General features: G+C 45.8%; 1 protein-coding gene across 1 annotated transcript in view; it reads right to left on the bottom strand.

Annotated features, from left to right (window-relative positions):
- NOC3L (NOC3 like DNA replication regulator) overlaps nt 1-22158 on the bottom strand; it is a 72540-nt gene extending 50382 nt beyond the window's left edge. The window contains exons 1-9 of the mRNA XM_073685574.1: nt 22034-22158; nt 17067-17274; nt 15877-16000; nt 13396-13553; nt 13023-13079; nt 7323-7453; nt 6751-6912; nt 4617-4710; nt 3315-3490 (exon numbers count right to left, since the gene is read on the bottom strand). Of these exons, the coding sequence (XP_073541675.1) occupies nt 3315-3490; nt 4617-4710; nt 6751-6912; nt 7323-7453; nt 13023-13079; nt 13396-13553; nt 15877-16000; nt 17067-17274; nt 22034-22042 (1119 nt within the window). The 5' untranslated portion in view covers nt 22043-22158. The remainder of the gene's footprint in view (nt 1-3314; nt 3491-4616; nt 4711-6750; nt 6913-7322; nt 7454-13022; nt 13080-13395; nt 13554-15876; nt 16001-17066; nt 17275-22033) is intronic.
- Between the last annotated feature and the right edge of the window lie 203 nt (nt 22159-22361).

Below are 22361 nucleotides of genomic sequence, written 5' to 3'. Positions count from 1 at the left end.
TTAGACGGGGTTGATAAGGGTGTCCCCGGCAAACTGCCGGTCTGTGAGGAAGATGCAGGCGGACATGTTAGGTTGCCTTGATCCAAAGGTGGTGCTATCGATGTCGGACAGCGCTCAACACCAGCTGGTGTTACCACCTCCAAAGAAAATGATGACCTGCCAATCACGCTGGCTGTTGCGGGTAAAGAGGTGGCAGGTCTGCGCCCCAAAACAGGTGTGACTGCTGTCCCCCCAGTCACAGAGGATGAAGAGGCCGCGGATGCACAAGATATGGCAGACGGTGGTTGGCCCGGCCGGCTAGGCCGCATTGTAGCACACTGAGCTTCCCACTGCAACTTATGCTTCATGTCCATGTGCCGGTTCATGCATGAAGTACTCAAACTATGTATTTTTTGGCCTCTACTTAGCTTTTGCTGACAAATGTTACAGATAACACGAGTTGGGTCATCTTTATCGATCTGAAAAAATGCCCAGGCTATGCAAGGCTTAGCACCCATGCGACCTGAAGAGCCACCACAACTTGTGGTGAGAGGCAGAGTTGTGTTTGAGGATGCAGTTGTTGACGTGCTTCCAGTACTACGTCTCTGTCCAGGAAGGCGCAACCTGACCTCATCGTCACTAGCATCTTCCTCCACCTCCTCTGCTGACCTCATCTCTTGGCTGACTGTGGGTTGACAGTAAGTGGGATCTCCAACCTCATCATCATCACCCTGTGCGTTATCACACCCGTCGTCCTCAGAGCCAACCTGTTCCTGCCCTGACAAAAAACTAAAGTTGTCGCTCCAATCAGGTATTTGAGTCTTATCATCGTCTTCCTCATTGTCTCCACCAACAGGAGTTACAGTTTGGGAATGAGGGTCTACATTATGGTCAGAACCTTCTGCGTCTGGTCCTGGATCCGACTCATAAAGATTCTGGGCATCAGTGCAGATCATTTCCTCGTCTGGATTCACAGAAGCGCTGGAGTCGACCTCTGATTCCCAGGCTATAGTATGAGTAAACAGCTCTGCAGACTCAACCATCTGTTCTACCTCATACTCAGACGGGCAGCTGGAGATTTGGGAGCTGTGAGGAAGCAAGTGCGATTGGGGTGACACCTTTGAGGACTGGAGTATTTGTGATGTGTAAGTTGATGTGGAGGAGAGCCCACTTAAAGGAGCACTTGATATCTGTTGAAGCACCTGCTGTTTTTGTGCCTCATCTGGAATTTGTAGCGATTGGCGTGGCCGTAAGAAAGGGATCTTATCACATTGTCCGCTAAAAGAAGTAGACATTTTAGTTTGGCTGGAAGATGGTCTTTCTTCTGCAGATGTTACTGTTGCTTTAACACCTACCCCACGGACACAACCTTTTTTCCCCTTCCCAACACGCCTATTCCCCTTTCCACCAGCAGCAGGCCTTTTTCCACTCATTTTGGTGGTTAACTAATTCACAACTCTGGAGTTGTTTGCACAAAAAAACAATGGATGGGAACCGAGCAGAGCTGAGTGGCCAAACTGTGGTATTAGGCCAAAACTATCGTCTGGGTTAGATGCAGAAAAAAATTATATTCAATTTGCAACCTGATGGAGGTCAGTATAGATGGATTAATAGAACAAGTCCCACACACAGCTAGAAGCCCAATATTTTTTCAGAGGTAGATGCAGAAAAAAATATATTCAGTTTGCAACCTGATGGAGGTCAGTATAGATGGACTAATACAACAAGTCCCACACACAGCTAGAAGCCCAATATTTTTTCAGAGGTAGATGCAGAAAAAAAATATATTCAGTTTGCAACCTGATGGAGGTCTGTATAGATGGATTAATAGAACAAGTCCCACACACAGCTAGAAGCCCAATATTTTTTCAGAGGTAGATGCAGAAAAAAATATATTCAGTTTGCAACCTGATGGAGGTCAGTATAGATGGACTAATACAACAAGTCCCACACACTGCTAGAAGCCCAAATATTTTTTCAGAGGTACTGTAGATGCAGATAAAAATTAGTTTTAATTTGCAACCTGATGGAGGTCAGTATAGATGGACTAATAGAATGATGCTATGCCCAAAAGATTTTACTTCACTAGGTGCAGTAAAAAAATTGGTATTCTATACACAGGTGTTATATCTTGCAACACAGATAGGCTACTCCACTGACTAACACACTCTGCAATAGGCCAAAAAGGATTAGCTTTGCTAGATTCAGCCAAATGCTGTGAAAAAAACTTGCACAGCACTGGCACAGACCTGCCTGGCAAAAACTGATAGGAACTGATGTAACCTAGTCCTGAAAAGGACTGCAATTACAATTAGTCTTTACTCCCACAATCTATCTATTTAAGAGCACAGACCTGCCTGATAAAAGTCATAGGAAATGCTGTAACCCAGTCCTTAAAAGGACTGCAATCACAACTATTCCCTACTCCCAAGCTATCTGTAGATTTGTGCGAAAATTGGCTTGAAATTAACAAGGTATAGCGCACACAGCAACAGCGGTGCCGTCTAACACGCAGCTGCAGCAGTGAGAAAATGGTGGCGACGGGGAAAATGGCTTGGTCTTATAGGGCAAGGACATGTGACATACACTGCCAATGACACATGCCCTTGCTTGTGTGAAAAAAAGCACTTCGCTCCGTGTGTGCGCTGCTGATAGGCTGACAGATTGCACCTCCCCACTGCAAATGCGGGAAAGAGAAAAAAAAATGGAGATCTTCATTGTTCCTGCAGAGATCCATCCCCTGCCCCTCCCCCCGCCCCGCTGTACACTCAAACTGCGTATTAACATTAATTTTCATCATTACTGAGAAAAAATCCAGTTATGATTTTGGTGCACGAACAGTTATCGAACATAACCTCGAACAGCCGAATTTTTCTCAAATTGTTCGTGTTCGCCGAACGGCTCGAACACCGCCCAAAACAGCTCGAATTTGAGATTGGCGAACAGTTCGAGTAGAACAACGCTCATCTCTACTCAGAAGTCAGACCCCCACAATCATAAATGAATTGTGGATCCTTTAAGTATAGGTCTGGGCAAGGTGCAGCCAAGGGCTTTCACCTAGCCTCTCACCATCACAGATATCTGCAGCCTCGGGAATATAACGGTGGATCAGGGAGCTGTCAGCTCCTCGTACTATCATTGTGCTTCTTAGCGCAGGTGTATATGGAAACAGTTGGATCTCATGCAACCCCACCATTGATGGGAGGACCCTACATTAACATCCTCCGGCAATAACTGATCAGGGGAATGAACTCTTGACACCAGTGACCCAGACCATCTGGGCAAAACCTGTATACTTTATAAACCAATCTTTTATAAACCCTACATTTACAGACCTTTTTACACTGGTCATCAACGAGCGGTACGACGAGGACGATGATGTTATTGTGAAAGTTGAAGTGGGAAAGGGAGAGCATGAGCTCACACAGACACATCACCGCCACCTCCGCCAGCCCCTTGTACGCCTTCAGCGACACCACTTCGCTCCTCTTGGTTTTCATTTGCTTCCAATCTGTGTGAGAAGAGACTGACTGAGACTCAGGGATCAGGACAGAATTAAACAGACAACAGTCTAGGAAAATGTATGATCAGGGATACCAGAGAGGGGCTCGCAGGCTTTTTTTGTCCTGTAGTGTAGGTAGGAGGATCTGAGGTGTCTGTCCTTCTGAGGTGCACTTACATAGTACTGATCTAACAGCATGGGTTTCACCAATAGGCTGTAAGGCAGACACTGCGCTCCACCCGTTCCTGTGCTCGGCAGCCCTATACAAGCCTTATCCGTGTGCATTTGTGATACTGGGCAGCCATCTCCTCCATCAATGGTAGGTGGGAGTGTTATATCATGAGTGTTTTCACCTGTGCTGCCTCCACCATCATCAGGGGGGCGGCTGCATCTTGTAGTGCTCCAGTATTGTGACCAGGTGTTGGTAAACATGGCTGCTATTCTTTGTGATGTTTTTTGCATGCCCGATGCCTAATCCTATACCAATCACGAGTACAGACAACATAATGAACGGCAAAAGTAAAGAAACTGACAGCTCTTCTGGCATTCATAGAAAAGCTGTGTGGGCGCTGGGAATATGCAAACATCTTATTACATGAATATTTAGCGTTTTTTTTTCCTTTACTGTGATATTTTTACATTTTGCGACATTACAGATGGGACGATTCAGATCTTGTAAATTTTTTCTTTTACACTTTTCCCCATAAAATAGATTTACTTAGAAAACAAAAATAGATTTTCTTAGGATTTTTGATAACACCGTTCAGGTGAGTTGCTTGCAACTCACTGCAGCATCTAAAGGGTTAAAACCGCCAGAAATTGAGCACTGCGGCAGTGTCGGCTACATATTTTACACCTACCAGCCAATGATGATGGCTTTAGCTCCTGAGGTTGTGTGACCCTGCTGCTTACAACAGTGCAGGAAATCATTAACTAAGGGCTATCCCATCACACCAGCCCCTGATGCTTATGGGCATACAGACCATGCCAGTCAATGGGAAAATATGATAAAAGTCAGAGGCACACGATCAGCATGACAGGAGGAGCCCTGTGTATAATGAATGTGGTGTGAACAGAGCCCAAAAGATAGATCAGGTATACAGTGTTTCTTCGTGTCTGTCTTACACTACATTACCTTTTATTGTTTGCTCCAGGTTTTCCAGATAAAACTTGTACTGACTGACCAGACCTTCTTCAAATTCACGAAGCTTCTGAGTTTCTTTCTTTACCTGTTAAAAGTTAAAATAAAAAACGTAAGAAAAAAAAAAAAACTATAAATGAACAATCATTAACAAACTGCAATTGGTGACAAAGTAAAAATGGTAGCAAGATGCTGTAGAGTTCATGAACCATTCAATACAGGAAAGCGGTGCCGTAGTGTTGGCCACGTGACTAACACAGCAAAGGATCCTATGAGACCTTCAGCAAAAGTGGCAGAAGTCAGGGCATTACCACCCCTTTCTCCCCACCGCCTGCAGTCAGCCTGCTGTATACTGGTGAAAAATACTAAATGCTGGAGAACAAGCTGCAATCATCACCGCTTGGCCTGGGAAGAAGACGTCGTCTGGTCCCATGATACAACATACCGCGCCAGAATGAATCAGTCTACAGCTCTACATATTAAATCCACAGAGATATCTGTATCTAACTACAATTCCTTAAAGCACTGATAGACTGCAAATTCACCCGAGTACTACTCCTACCTATCTGTGATTCATTAGGATAACTACGTGGCCTTATGCCTTCAGAGGACAAAATTGGACAAGGTCCAGTGAGCTTCAGCTCAAAGGAGTCTACAAAACTGTCTGCCAACACCCAAAGTCTGGGGTCATTAAGTCAATATGTGTATATACATTGTTTGATTGTTTGCCCCTAAACATACAGTGGGTACAGAAAGTATTCAGACCCCTTTCAATTTTTCACTCTTTGTTTCATTGCAGCCATTTGGTAAATTCTAAAAAGGTCATTTTTTTCTCATTAAAGTACACTCTGCACCCATCTTGACTGAAAAAAAACAGAAATGTAGAAATTTTTGCAAATTTATTAAAAAAGAAAAAATGAAATATCACATGGTCATAAGTATTCAGACCCTTTGCTCAGACACTCATATTTAAGTCACATACTGTCCATTTCCTTGTGATCCTCCTTGAGATGGTTCTACTCCTTCATTGGAGTCCAGTTGTGTTTAATTAAACTGATAGGACTTGATTTGGAAAAGTACACACCTGTCTATATAAGACCTCACAGCTCACAGTGCATGTCAGACCAAATGAGAATCATGAGCTCAAAGGAACTGCCCAAGGAGCTCAGAGACAGAATTGTGGCAAGGCACAGATCTGACCAAGGTTACAAAAGAATGTCTGCATTAAATCAAGGTTCCTAAGAGCACAGTGGCCTCCATAATCCTTAAATGGAAGAAGTTTGGGACCACCAGAAGTCCTCCTAGACCTGGCCATCTAGCCAAACTGAGCAGTCGTGGGAGAAGAGCCTTGGTGAGAGAGGTAAAGAAGAATCCCAAGATCACTGTGGCTGAGCTCCAGAGATGCAGTAGGGAGATGGGAGAAAGTTCCACAAAGTCAACTATCACTGCAGCCCTCCACCAGTCGGGCCTTTATGGCGTCGTGGCCTGACGGAAGCCTCTCCTCAGTGTAAGACATATGAAAGCCCGCATAGAGTTTGCTCAAAAACACATGAAGGACTCCCAGACTATGAGAAATAAGATTCTCTGGTCTGATGAGATGAAGATAGAACTTTTTAGTGATAATTCTAAGCGGTATGTGTGGAGAAAACTAGGCACTGCTCATCACCTGACCAATACCATCCCAACAGTGAAACATGATGGTGGCAGCATCATGCTATGGGGGTGTTTTTCAGCTGGTTGCAATTGAAGGACACATGAATGCAGCCAAGTACAGAGATATCCTGGATGAAAACCTCTTCCAGAGTGCTCTGGACCTCAGACTAGGCCAAAGGTTCACCTTCCGACAAGATAATGACCCTAAGTACACAGCTAAAATAACAAAAGGACTCTGTGACCATTCTTAACTGGCCCAGCCAGAGACCTGACCTAAACCCAATTGAGCATCTCTGGAGAGACCTGAAAATGGCTGTCCACCAAAGTTCACCATCCAACCTGACGGAACTGGAGAGGATCCCCAAATCCAGGTGTGAAAAACTTGTTTCATCATTCCCAAGAAGACTCATGGCTGTACTAGCTCAAAAGGGTGCTTCTCTCTTTAGGGGTCAAATATTAAAATATTATATCTCACCCTGGCATTCTTTTCTTCTTCTGTCAGCGGGCGAATCTTGTAGGAAGGGGCAATATCCTTAAATATTTCCATTAATGAAATCAGCACAAGCTTGCGAACAGTTACTGCCACTGTGGAGTCCTGTTCCATCAGCAAAGCACGCAGCTCCTTCAACTTTTTGATCTATTGCGGTAAATAAGTATATCCATTAGTCCGGAGTAATCTTTATAATGAACATTTATCAAATTTCTTCAATTTTTTTTTAACTGTCCGTTTTACCGATACAAAGCTGATAATCCCCAGCACAAAGATTTACCATAGATAGCTTCTCCCAGTATAGACTATTTTTTCAATAGAATTTCTGCCATGATACAAAGTTAAAAAAAAAAAAAAATTAAAGTATCCTGAGGAATAGAGCAATATGAACGATTGCACAATTAGCTGGACCTTTTTACAGTCATGACTTATGTCTACTTGCAGAGGAATGCATAATCCTCTGCTTTCTGTCCAAAATTAGACCCCCACCACCCCAAGAACAAAATTTTTATTTTTGCGCTAATATGCTTCCTTCATTAAAAATATAAGCCACACACACTGTTCTCAGGATCTGCCAGTATAGCCGAGGCCAAGGTTGCAATGTGAACTTTCTTTTCTTCCAGTGTGGCTCTCCTATGTTCAATCAGTTCCTCTGTGCTCCGTACCGGGACTGGCTCTGCAGACACAACTGGGAAGAGACGTATCCACAATCAGAAAATGTCATGTCAACTATATACATGGCTGTTTCACCAGACCACCAAAGGGTCAAGTATCAAATAATTCTCAATTAACCGAAAACAAAGGCTGCATTCACATGCATTGGCTGCGTTGCTTTCCTCATGCAAGGTAGTGGCAAAAACATTGGGATTCTATAGCAAAATGAAAATGCATCACAGCTACAATATGAAGGAGCCATTTATATTATGAAAGCAGCAAGGCAGAGCTAGTTTTTCCGACCAGTCACAATTGCATTATGCTCTCTGTGGTAGCTTTTGTATAAATAAAAGGTAAGCTGTTGCAAATATATCTATCTATCTATATATATATCTATATCTATCTATATCTATATATCTATATATATATATATCTATATATATATATATATATATATATATATATATATATATATATATATACACACACACACACACACACACACACACACTGTATATATTATATACAGTTGAAACCACAAGTTTACATGCACTATATAAAAAGACACATATCAATATCTGACATGAAATCAGAATAAACCTTTCCCATTTTAGGTCAATTAGGATTACCATAATTCTTAATATTTGCCAAATTCCAGAATAATGAGAGAGAATGTTTTAAGGTATTTTTATTATTTACTGCAGTCAAAAGTTTGCATACAGTACGGACCAAAAGTTTGGACACACCTTCTCATTTAAAGATTTTTCTGTATTTTCATGACTATGAAAATTGTACATTCACACTGAAGGCATCAAAACTATGATTTAACACATGTGGAATTATATACGTAACAAAAAAGTGTGAAACAACTGAAAATATGTCTTATATTCTAGGTTATTCAAAGTAGCCACCTTTTGCTTTGATGACTGCTTTGCACACTCTTGGCATTCTCTTGATGAGCTTCAAGAGGTAGTCACCGGAAATGGTCTTCCAACAATCTTGAAGGAGTTCCCAGAGATGCTTAGCACTTGTTGGCCCTTTTGCCTTCACTCTGCTTCCAGCTCACCCCAAACCATCTCGATTGGGTTCAGGTCTGGTGACTGTGGAGGCCAGGTCATCTGGGGTAGCACCCCATCACTCTCCTTCTTGGTGAAATAGCCCTTACACAGCCTGGCGGTGTGTTTGGGGTCATTGTCCTGTTGAAAAATAAATGATGGTCCAACTAAACGCAAACCGGATGGAATAGCATGCCGCTGCAAGATGCTGTGGTAGCCATGCTGGTTCAGTATGCCTTCAATTTTGAATAAATCCCGAACAGTGTCACCAGCAAAGCACCCCCACACCATCACACCTCCTCCTCCATGCTTCACGGTGGGAACCAGGCATGTAGAGTTCATCCGTTCACCTTTCCTGCGTTGCACAAAGACACGGTGGTTGGAACCAAAGATCTCAAATTTGGACTCCTCAGACCAAAGCACAGATTTCCACTGGTCTAATGTCCATTCCTTGTGTTCTTTAGCCCAAACAAGTTTCTTCTGCTTGTTGCCTGTCCTTAGCAGTGGTTTCCTAGCAGCTATTTTACCATGAAGGCCTGCTGCACAAAGTCTCCTCTTAACAGTTGTTGTAGAGATGTGTCTGCTGCTAGAACTCTGTGTGGCATTGACCTGGTCTCTAATCTGAGCTGCTGTTAACCTGCGATTTCTGAGGCTGGTGACTCGGATAAACTTATCCTGAGAAGCAGAGGTGACTCTTGGTCTTCCTTTCCTGGGGTGGTTCTCATGTGAGCCAGTTTCTTTGTAGCGCTTGATGGTTTTTACAACTGCACTTGGGGACACTTTCAAAGTTTTCCCAATTTTTCGCACTGACTGATCTTCATTTCTCGTTTTTCTTTACTTAGAATTTGTATTATGGCAAGAAAAAGCAGCTAACAATCTATTCAGTAGGACTATCAGCTGTGTATCCACCAGACTTCTGCACAACACAACTGATGGTCCCAACCCCATTTATAAGGCAAGAAATCCCACTTATTAAACCTGACAGGGCACACCTGTGAAGTGAAAACCATTTCTGGTGACTGCCTCTTGAAGCTCATCAAGAGAATGCCAAGAGTGTGCAAAGCAGTCATCAAAGCAAAAGGTGGCTACTTTGAAGAACCTAGAATATAAGACATTTTCAGTTGTTTCACACTTTTTTGTTAAGTATATAATTCCACATGTGTTAATTCATAGTTTTGATGCCTTCAGTGTGAATGTACAATTTCCATAGTCATAAAAATACAGAAAAATTTTTAAATGAGGTGTGTCCAAACTTTTGGTCCGTACTGTACACTAAGACTACTATGCCTTTAAACAATTCTGGACTGTCCATATGACGATGTCATGTGTTTGGCAACATCTGAGTTAATTACCGACACACCTGTGGATGTATTTGAATGCACACCTGAAACACACTGCTGCATTTTGTAGCATCATGGGAAAGCCTAAAGAAATCAGCCAAGATATCAGGAAGAGAATTGTGGACTTGCACAAGACTGGCTCATCCTTGGATACAATTTCAAGATACCTGAAGGCGTCTTGTTCATCTGTACAAACAAATATACGCAAGTACAAACAAGATGGGAATGTACAGCCATCATATCGCTCAGGAAGGAGACGGGTTCTGTGTCCCAGAGATGAATGTGCTTTGGTCCAACATGTGCATATCAGCCCAAGGACAAAAGCAAAAGACCTTGTGAAGATGATGGCGGAAGCTGGTAAGATTGAGTCAATATCCACAGTGAAATGAGTACTGTATCAACATGGGCTGAATGGCCACTCTGCCAGAAAGAAGCCATTACTCCAAAATAAACATAAAAAGCCAGATTAATGTTTGCAAGTGCACACAGGAACAAAGACCTTCAGTTCTGGAGACATGTCCTGTGGTCTGATGAAACTAAAATTGAACTTTTTGGGCATAATGACCATTGTTACGTTTGGAGGAAAAAGGAAGAAGCTTGGAAGCCAAAGAACACCATCCCAACTGTGAAACACGGTGGTGGCTGCATCATGTTGTGGGGTTGTTCTGCTGCAGGAGGGACTGGTGCACTTCACAAAATAGATGGCATCATGAGAAAAGAAAATTATGTGGCAATATTGAAGCAACATCAGCCAGGACGTTAAAAGTTGGGCAGAAATGGGTCTTCCAAATGGACAATGACCCGAAGCATACTGCCAAAATGGTAAAGTGGCTTAAGGATAACAGAGCCAATGTTTTGGAGTGGCCATCACAAAGCCCTGATCTCAATCCTATTGGAAATTTATGGGCAAAGCTGAAAAGGCAGGTGCGAGAAAGGTGACCTACCAACCTGGATCAGTTGCACCAGTTTTGTAAGGAGGAATGGGCCCAAATTCCGACCAACTATCGTGAGAAACTTGTGGAAGGATATCCCAAATGCGTGACCCAAGTCTTTCAGTTTAAGGGCAATGGTTACCAAATACTAATGAAACGTATGTAAACTTTTTACTTTGCAGTAAGTAATAAAAATGCCTTAAAACATTCTCTCTCTCTCACTATTCTGGCATTTGGCAAATATTAAAAATTATGGTAATCCTAATTGACCTAAAAAGGGAAAGGTTTATTCTGATTTCATATCAGATATTGAGAAAGCTATGCATGTGTCTCTTTTTATAGTGTGTGTATGTGTGTGTCTACTTTGAAGAACCTAGAATATAAGACATATTTTCAGTTGTTTCACACTTTTTTGGTTAAGTATATAATTCCACATGTGTTAATTCATAGTTTTGATGCCTTCAGTGTGAATGTACAATTTTCAAAGTCATGAAAATACTGAAAAATCTTTAAATGAGAAGGTGTGTCCAAACTTTTGGTCTGTAATATATATATATACTTTTATACATATATATTTTATACACCCAAACTCTGGTCTAAAAAATAAACAGAACACTTAAACAACACAATGTAACTCCAAGTCAATCACCCTTCTGTGAAATCAGTCTGTCCAGTTATGAAGCAACACTGACTGTGAATCAATTTCTCCTGCTGGACACCCCCTATAAAGGAGTGGTTCTACAGGTGGTGACCACAGACCATTTCTCTGTTCTTATCCTTTTTGGCTGTTGTTTTGGTCACTTTTGCATTTGGTCATTGCTCTTACCCCCAGAGGTACAGTAGCATGAGGCGGTGTCTACAACCCACAGAAGTTGCTCAGGTAGTGCAGGTCAGCCAAATCAATGCGAGCTGTGGCAAGAAGGGTAGCTGTGTGTCAGCACAATGTCCAGAGCATGGAGCAGATACCAGGAGATAGGCCGGTACACCAGGAGATGTGGAGGGGGCCGTAGGAGGGCAACAACCCAGCATCAGGACCGCTACATCCTCCTTTGTGCAAGGAGGAACAGGAGGAGCAGTGCCAGAGCCCAGCAAAATGACCTCCAGCAGACCACTAACATCCATGTGTCCGCTCAAACTGTTACAGCCCAATGCAGTGGAGAATGTTCTGCTGCCTGCAACATCCTCCAGCATGACCGGTTTGGCAGTGGGTCAGTAATGGTGTGCGGAGGCATTTCCGTGGAGGGCCGCACAGCTCTCTCCATGTGCTAGCCAAAGGTACCCTGGCTGCCATTAGGTACTGGGATGAGATTCTCAGACCCATGTGAGACCATATGCAGATGCAGTGGGCCTTGGGTTCCTTCTGATGCATGACAATGCCAGACCTCATGTGGCTGAAGTGTGTCAGCAGTTCCTGCATGAAAGCCTTGATGCTTTGGACTGGCCTGCCCGTTCCCCAGACCTGAATTCAGCGAGAACATCTGGAACATCATGTCTCGTTCCATCCACCAACGCCACGTTGCACCACAGACTGTCCAGGAGTTGACTGATGCTTTAATCCAGGTCTGGGAGGAGATCCCTCAGGAGAACATCCGCCGCCGCCTTGTCAGGAGCATGTTCTTCAGGGGTTGTAGGGAGGTCATACAAGCACGTGGAGGCTACACACACTAATGAGCATCATTTCCTTGTCTTGAGGTATTTCCACTGAAGTTGGATCAGCCTGTAATTTGATTTTCCACTTTGATTTTGAGTATCATTCCAAATCCACACCTCCTTGATATATTAATTTTGATTTACATTGATCATTCTGTTTTTTTGTTCGCAATGCATTCCACTATGTAATGAATAAAGATTTACAACGGGAATATTTCATTCAGTGATATCTAAGATGTGGTATTTTAGTGCTCCCTTTATTTTTTTGAGCAATATCTCTCTCGCTCGCTACACACATACATATATATATATACAAACACATACATATACATACACATCATACAGTATAAAGGTGTTTTCTTGCAATGGGACCATATTGTAAATGTATATGACTGTAAAAGTCTCAGAAGTAACGTGCACAAAGCCCAATCTGTCTGGATAGAAAACTGCTGAGATGGCTCAGGACACATCTGGTAATACATTTCGTAAGGTGAGAACCAGTTACGGGGGGGGGAATTATTCGGGCAGGATTTTCCTTGAGAAATAGTTACCAGACATCTTTAAACACTTATTCTTCCAGCTATGAATCTTCTTTATAATAATAAAATACAGTGCTAAAGAGTTACCTTCGGGTTCTTCGGCATCCATCTCCTCTTCCTCATCCTGATTCTCAGCAGAGACAACTGCAGAAGATAGACAAGCTGTTATACGAGGTCAGGCTTAGAGCAATAGGATATGACCGCACAGCAACGCTGGCGAGCAATAATGCAACCACAATCTCAATGTTCCTATATAGGAGAAAGTCACGTCACCCTGTATCATAAAAAATTATCTCACCAAGTATCAGGCAACTCCCCCCACCCAATGTAAGGAAACACTGAAGTAGCGATACGCTCTGGGTGATCCGCTATTGTACTGCCGCTTGTCAGACGCCGTGGAGATCTAGCCTAAACTAACCCTTCCTACATGACAATAGAAAAAATACAGTTATGCCGTTACCTGGCTTCTCCATACTCTGGGGAATAATGCCACTTTTATCTTTGATGGGCAGAAGATGAATAACTTCTTTCTCGGGTTCGATCTTCATGCGTCTAGGAGTCTTCTCATACTTATCGATCACATTGTCCCGTTTTCGTTTTGCGGCATGAACTGGTTCGCTAATAATGAAAAGAGATTGTGAAATTCTCTGCTTCTTCTTGTCATTCAATTACACAAGTGTAAAGGTTTTGTTACATGGGCTGATGAGCGTCAGAGCGAACATTCTGCCTGTGTTCACATGCCGCAGTCATGCTTCAGCTTTAATCCACCGCCCTATGACGCTAAGGTCTTTCCACAGTTTTCCTATACACTCACCTAATCATGCAAGTAAACAGCTGTTTCAATTGCAAATCTTAGGCTGACCCTATACACGGCAATGTGTGTCACGCGACAGCAGTTCACGACATGTCACTTTTGTGCAACTCATCTGACACTCGTTGCTGCGTCACTTTGTTGTAGATAAAACCGCCACGTTGCGGGTGACATCCAACATTGCAATGTGTTGCTGTGATTCCAGCATCGTGTGACACACAGAAATAGGATATATGATTGTGCAGGGAAACAGTGGAAAGACCAGAGGCACAGGGCTGCTATGACATGCCAAGCAATCTGCCAACAACAAATAGTGTCCCTAAAGTATTTTACTACAGGCAGGGAACATACACCCAGGCTGCCATCTTCTGCTGTTCTAAGCGCCGCTCCGGTCCTTTTATGCTAGCTGTGACCTGCTAGATCGCTCCAGTGTTTGCTCGGTGGACTGGAAGTCACTACTCAAGGTAAGTCTATGAGGGTCCGAACGAGGATCTCATAGACTTACATGGAGAGCTTGTGACCATTCCCCTTGAGTTCAGATCAGTCAAGGCTCCAGTTACACGATAGCGAAATGGGATCGGAGCGGCGCCCGGAAGAACAGAAGAAGGGGGCTGGTAAGTATTTTATTACAGGTATGGAACAGACATTAATGATACCACTCCAGAGGTGAAAATGAAAAACAAAACATGACACTGGAGTGATGCTTTAAAAATCACTGAAAGCCTTCCTTTATGATTGGTATAAAGACATGTTCAGATTGGCGTACAAATATAATCGTCCAATTTTCATCTACAAAACTAGTCTGATTTTCATCTGTATAGTAATCTGCGTGACATCTGTATTTATGTATCAACATTTAAAAATGCACATGATTAAATACAGCTTCCTAATTACAAAGTATGTGGAAAAAAAAGGATGCAATATAGATGGTCCGTGTGGAATACAATTTTTTTGCACCCATAGACTTGAATAAGAGTCTCATCCAAACTAGAGAAAAGACTAGTGCATGCTGATATTTTTTTTCCACAAAGACACTCGTCCCGTGTGAAAATACTGTCACCTGAACAGTCAGTGGTGCGCTGTCAGATATTTACTTGGACAGCAAACGTGCGAGTAATAAGCTCATCTGAACAAGCCCTAAAGACACTATGTGATATGAATGGAGACTAAACTTTCCTGAAGCATCCCTTCCACCAATGTCCTAATAGTCTTCTGTGATGGGAATTGTTCCCTTTACATCACAGGTATCTAGGGGTAATATTTCTCTTTGCGGAGAGTGACCTGTTAAGCACGTCAGGTGAGGAGACTTTTAAGCCGCAATGCTCCTCTGGGAAATATGGAAATTGTCTCTTCAGAGAGGAAGAGGACTAGAACTCTAGTGCCACCTACAGGAAGTAGCAATCCTAAATGTCAATAGTGACCCTTTAACGAGCCTTGTCACATGGCTTAGGATAAAAGCCAAACCCAGAAACTCTTTTTGACTTTTAGGATTGCTGCTTCCTGTAGGTGGCACTAGAGGTTTTTTTTTTTTATTATTTTTTACTTTATAATTCTTTTTTTTTTTTTTTTTTTTTTTTACTATAGGTGCAGTATTTTAAGCAGAAATCTTGGTCACACAATATAAATCCATGCCAGTTGCAAGCCCTTTTCCAAGTGATGCTAAAATTGCTTGGAAAAGCACTTGAAAAAAAAAGCATGTAAAAACGCTTAAAAAATGCTTCTCCCTGGCAGAAAAAACACATGTAAAATCTTCATGCGCTTTTTCTGCCAGGGAGAAGAAAAAACACTTCGGAAAATTCTGCTTAAAATCTGCATCGTGGGCACATACCCATAAACATTCAACAATCATAAACCTCTGAAAAAGTATTTCACAATATTAAAAAAAGAGAGAGAGAGAATGCATCTCTGGTTACAGAGTGACCTTTAGTAGACCCGTGGGCAGAGATTAATAAACGTGGCACTGATAGCACTTACTGGAGAGCAATAGCACCTAAGTAACATACCAAATAATCCTTGTTGTTTAAGCTGCATTGGCCCCCAACAATGGTATCCCAAAAAAGGCAATCACCCCGAGATACAATGCCGCAATGAGCATTTCACCAGCCTCCTACTACTTGGGAAACACCATACCTGGCGGAGAGATCCCTGGTTAAAAAGGATGCCCTTTGAGCCATTTCTCGCATTAGCTGTAGGTCATCTTCATCTATCATGTCCAAGGGAAGAGAATCCTCATCCAATTCCTCCTCTTCATTAACTGTAGGAAAAAAAGAGGAAAAAAAAGGCTTTCTTCAGACCTTCCTCTATCTACCAGAAAGAGAACATTTATATTCTGTAAGGAGAATTTAATGCACGAGTCTTAAAAGGAACCTGTCACCAGTTTTTTAGTGTGTGACCCAATGCCACCACCTTTCTGAGCGCCTGTACTGCATTTTACAAATGTGTCCATCATCCTTTAACCATACCACCAAAAATATCTTTTTATTTTCCCCGAGCTGCATGTCAATGCTTTTTGGTCCGTTCCGATGGGCGTCATTTCCGTCATTCCGGCTCCTTTTTACCGGATTTTATTCACCGGAATGTCGTTTCCCGGGCGCATGTGTAGTCATGTTTTGTGTTCTGCCCGTAGTAAGGCAGAGCAAAGTGCGCCTGCGTGAGCCGACGATGCTAATGCACAAGTGCGGGATCTCTTTCGGCTATGTGGGTGATTCTGGACATGTCATCCACATGAAAGCCAGAAAATGGCTTTTGAGGGCTAAGAGGCGGCACAGGCGCCGAGGAAATGACGCCCATTGTACCGGACCAAAATCATTTACATGCAGTGCAAGAAAAAATAAAAAGGTATTTTTGGTGTTATACAGGGGGAGTTAGGGGATGATGGACACATTTGTATATAGCAGTACAGGCACTCAGAAAGGTGGTGGTATTGGTTCACATACTAAGAAAACTAGTGACAGGTTCCCTTTAAATAAAAAGCTCCCTGACAATAAGATGTGCCACATTTCTAAAGAGGAGCACACCTCATAATCAATTTGGTGCACACTTTTGGGCTTTTCAAAATGACTGTATGCCAACTATGAGTTGGCACAGATCGCTGATATAATTTACGCCAATCTGTCGTGCAGTGGTTGGTCCTGCCTTCCATTAAGTCCCAAATATTCTTTATAATAGTGACAAAGTTAAGTTTTACACTAAGAAAAAGTTGCAAATTATTTCAGAAGCACAGCTTTCACAAAAACGTGAGACTTTATGCTTTACACCCCACACAGGAATTGATAAATGTCCCCTCTATATGAATAAGTGACTGGTCACCATCCCGTTACCTTGTGGCTTCTTCTTGACTTCATCCAGGGGTTTCGGGGCTTTGGATCCAACATCTCGCACGGCTTGGCGCAGCTGCTTCTGCTCTTTCCTGCGTTTCTTCGCTGAACTCTCCTGCTTAAATTGCTTATTCTTAAGCTTGTTGTTAAGTTTTACCTTGCTGGTCTTCAGGAGCTTGCGGAAGCTTGGAGCTTGCTTACGATTTCTTCTCTAGAATAAGACGACAGGTCACAAGTCACGAGAGTAATTAAGGGAGTTTGACAAATCTAAAGCCAAAAACGTCATGAATGCTGTCACCTGCACTCAAGTAATGGTTATTATTGCATTGAATCATCCAAATGTTCTGCTAGTATGGAAATGACTGATGCCAATGTAGACGGCACCAGACCGCTGAGCCCAGTGATTGACTGCAGCAGTCATCATCACAGATGGCAAAGGAGTTTTGGGGCACAGAGGCTAGACTTTATGAACAGGGGCCATACAGAATTCTCAATAACTTGGCAGCTGGACAAATAAAGTAATATAATAAACAAGGAGGTATTGATGAATATTTGGCCTTGAATATTTCCAGCAGAGTCAGAATGAGGCCAAAATTAATCTCTCAGACCCGCATTCAGAGCTCATGACCATTAGCTTTGGCTTACGGTCAGTCAGAAGCTGTGGACACAAAATGGCGGAGCAGGACCAGAGTGGCACCGGGAAGAGCAGAAGACGGTGAGTATTACACTAGGGGCAGGGAACATGCATTAGTGATATCACTCTGGAGGTGGAAGGAAAAAAAAAAACCTCTGGAGTAGCGCTTTAAGAAAAGTTTTCCATTTCAGGTGAAGATTGGAATTTCAGGAAAGTCTTGTTTTTGCTGGATAAGGGTACGTGCCCACAATCAGAAGCCGCGGCGTATTTATGCAGCATCAAACCCGCAACGTCCAGATGTCTAGAAATCCCATATCCACTATGCATCTCCATGCACCTGCGGATCACCCGCGGAGACTGACATGTGGAGCATCTTTCAGACCCGCAGCATGTCAATTTCTCTTGCGGGTCCGCATGTGGGCTTTCCCCGTAGATTAACATCAATGAGGAAAGTCCATCATGAGGATGGAAGCCGCGCGGCTATTCTGCAGCAGCTCCAGATCGTGGGAACGTATACTAATGCACCCACAAGTCTTGTACTGCCCTGCAAGAACTCAGTGAAATCGCTTTGAAATTTTCAATCACAGGCTACATTCTCCTGATTTGACCCCATCTGATTATCATCTCCTTCTGAAACTCAAAATAAAAATAAAAAAATCATTGAAAGGTCAAAAAATAACAAACGAGATGGTGATTGATGCTGTGGAGTTCTGGTCTGCAGAGGGAGATCTATTTTTTTTCTAAACAATTAGAATTACTTTTTGATAAATGCATTAAATGTATAAAGCTGGGAGGCACCAAAGCAAATGAAATACTATTGCTTCAGAAACAAATATTTCTAGGAAAACTGTTTGTCGGCGGGCCCCCCCCCTCGTACACGCGGTGCTACACGGGTCGGCGCCCCCCTCCCCTCGTACATACAGTACTACACGGGTCGGCGCCCCCCTCCCCTCGTACATACAGTACTACACGGGTCGGCGCCCCCCTCCCCTCGTACATACAGTACTACACGGGTCGGCGCCCCCCCTCCCCTCGTACATACAGTACTACACGGGTCGGCGCCCCCCCTCCCCTCGTACATACAGTACTACACGGGTCGGCGCCCCCCCCTCCCCTCGTACATACAGTACTACACGGGTCGGCGCCCCCCTCCCCTCGTACATACAGTACTACACGGGTCGGCGCCCCCCCTCCCCTCGTACATACAGTACTACACGGGTCGGCGCCCCCCTCCCCTCGCACACGCGGTGCTACACGGGTCGGCGCCCCCTCCCCTCGTACACGCGGTGCTACACGGGTCGGCGCCCCCCCTCGTATATACAGTACACAGGTCGGCGCCCCCCCCCCCCTCGTATATACAGTACACAGGTTGGCGCCCCCCCCCGTATATACAGTACACAGGTCGGCGCCCCCCCCCGTATATACAGTACACAGGTCGGCGCCCCCCCCTCGTATATACAGTACACAGGTCGGCGCCCCCCCCCCTCGTATATACAGTACACAGGTCGGCGCCCCCCCCCCGTATATACAGTACACAGGTCGGCGCCCCCCCTCGTATCTACAGCACACAGGTCGGCGCCCCCCCCCCCTCGTATATACAGCACACAGGTCGGCGCCCCCCCCCTCGTATATACAGTACACAGGTCGGCGCCCCCCCCTCGTATATACAGTACACAGGTCGGCGCCCCCCCCCCTCGTATATACAGTACACAGGTCGGCGCCCCCCCTCGTATATACAGTACACAGGTCGGCGCCCCCCCCCTCGTATATACAGTACACAGGTCGGCGCCCCCCCCCTCGTATATACAGTACACAGGTCGCGCCTCCCCCCTCGTATATACAGTACACAGGTCGTCGCCTCCCCCCTCGTATATACAGTACACAGGTCGGCGCCCCCCCCCCCTCGTATATACAGTACACAGGTCGTCGCCCCCCCCCTCGTATATACAGTACACAGGTCGGCGCCCCCCCCCCCCTCGTATATACAGTACACAGGTCGGCGCCCCCCCCCCCTCGTATATACAGTACACAGGTCGGCGCCCCCCCCCCGTATATACAGCACACAGGTCGGCGCCCCCCCTCGTATATACAGTACACAGGTCGGCGCCCCCCCCTCGTATATACAGTACACAGGTCGCGCCCCCCCCTCGTATATACAGTACACAGGTCGGCGCCCCCCCCTCGTATATACAGTACACAGGTCGGCGCCCCCCCCCCTCGTATATACAGTACACAGGTCGGCGCCCCCCCCCTCGTATATACAGTACACAGGTCGCGCCCCCCCCCTCGTATATACAGTACACAGGTCGCGCCCCCCCCCCTCGTATATACAGTACACAGGTCGGCGCCTCCCCCCTCGTATATACAGTACACAGGTCGGCGCCCCCCCCCCCTCGTATATACAGTACACAGGTCGGCGCCCCCCCCCCGTATATACAGCACACAGGTCGGCGCCCCCCCCCCGTATATACAGCACACAGGTCGGCGCCCCCCCCCCGTATATACAGCACACAGGTCGGCGCCCCCCCCCCGTATATACAGTACACAGGTCGGCGCCCCCCCCCCCTCGTATATACAGTACACAGGTCGGCGCCCCCCCCCTCGTATATACAGTACACAGGTCGGCGCCCCCCCCTCGTATATACAGTACACAGGTCGCGCCCCCCCCCTCGTATATACAGTACACAGGTCGGCGCCCCCCCTCGTATATACAGTACACAGGTCGGCGCCCCCCCCCCCTCGTATATACAGTACACAGGTCGCCGCCCCCCCCCCTCGTATATACAGTACACAGGTCGCCGCCCCCCCCCCCTCGTATATACAGTACACAGGTCGGCGCCCCCCCTCGTATATACAGTACACAGGTCGGCGCCCCCCCTCGTATATACAGTACACAGGTCGCCGCCCCCCCCCCTCGTATATACAGTACACAGGTCGGCGCCCCCCCTCGTATATACAGTACACAGGTCGCCGCCCCCCCCCCTCGTATATACAGTACACAGGTCGGCGCCCCCCCTCGTATATACAGTACACAGGTCGGCGCCCCCCCTCGTATATACAGTACACAGGTCGGCGCCCCCCCCTCGTATATACAGTACACAGGTCGGCGCCCCCCCCTCGTATATACAGTACACAGGTCGGCGCCCCCCCCTCGTATATACAGTACACAGGTCGGCGCCCCCCCCTCGTATATACAGTACACAGGTCGGCGCCCCCCCCCCGTATATACAGTACACAGGTCGGCGCCCCGCCTCGTATATACAGTACACAGGTCGGCACCCCCCCCCCCCCTCGTATATACAGTACACAGGTCGGCGCCCCCCCCTCGTATATACAGTACACAGGTCGGCACCCCCCCCGTATATACAGTACACAGGTCGGCGCCCCCCCTCGTATATACAGTACACAGGTCGGCACCCCCCCCCCCTCGTATATACAGTACACAGGTCGGCGCCCCCCCCTCGTATATACAGTACACAGGTCGGCGCCCCCCCCCTCGTATATACAGTACACAGGTCGGCGCCCCCCCTCGTATATACAGTACACAGGTCGGCGCCCCCCCTCGTATATACAGTACACAGGTCGGCGCCCCCCCTCGTATATACAGTACACAGGTCGGCGCCCCCCCCTCGTATATACAGTACACAGGTCGGCACCCCCCCCGTATATACAGTACACAGGTCGGCGCCCCCCCTCGTATATACAGTACACAGGTCGGCGCCCCCCCTCGTATATACAGTACACAGGTCGGCACCCCCCCCGTATATACAGTACACAGGTCGGCGCCCCCCCTCGTATATACAGTACACAGGTCGGCACCCCCCCCCCGTATATACAGTACACAGGTCGGCGCCCCCCCTCGTATATACAGTACACAGGTCGGCGCCCCCCCCTCGTATATACAGTACACAGGTCGGCGCCCCCCCCCCCCGTATATACAGTACACAGGTCGCAACATCTCTAGAACATTAACAAATATACACGAGATCACTGGGATTCAGGGGACTTTCTATATTCACTGCACTGGACTCATATCAGCAGATCTAAAGCTGTTCCAGAACTACAACTCTCAGCATGCACTGGAAGCCTACAACTCTCAGGACATTGTGGGATTTGTAGTGTCACAACAGCTGGAGAGCAGGCACCGTATCTGTGTGAGGTCTAACCTCCCCTATAGGAGAGTCAAGTCAGGAACGGCTGATAACAGAGAGCAATAGACGGTTAGTGCATGTCAGACTTTGGTGCACAAGAGACACACTGCATGCACTATACATGGCGCTGCACTATGTGCATGGTGTAAACAAGCGGCAGAAACGGAGACAGAAGAGCTGCTCACCGGCTTCATGGTGCCTGTGCCCCGGGAGACGACTCCTCCGCTCCACTACACACGTGTGACTACAGGAAGTGCGGCCGCACATAGAGAGCAGCTGCTGGCTAGAGAGGACCGAGCACTGCGGCTATGCGGGAGCTCCATCTGCCGGCAACATACGGAACTCACTACAAATCTCTCTCCAGCCAGGGACTGAAGCTTTGTGGCTAAGGCATACCACAGTAGTCATGAACATGACAAGTGCGGTCACCATACCCCAGTTCCTGCCACTTTGTCAGAGCTGGGCACAAATTATGTGAAAATACCAAAAGTTGCAACATTTTTGGAGCTGCCT

The sequence above is a fragment of the Phyllobates terribilis genome, unplaced genomic scaffold, assembly GCF_046119375.1.
Source record: "Phyllobates terribilis strain yellow unplaced genomic scaffold, ASM4611937v1 Scaffold_5__5_contigs__length_657084704, whole genome shotgun sequence".
Classification (NCBI taxonomy): domain Eukaryota; kingdom Metazoa; phylum Chordata; class Amphibia; order Anura; family Dendrobatidae; genus Phyllobates; species Phyllobates terribilis.
The sequence above is the reverse complement of the archived record's forward strand: the minus strand, read 5'-3'. Positions and strand labels throughout refer to the sequence as shown.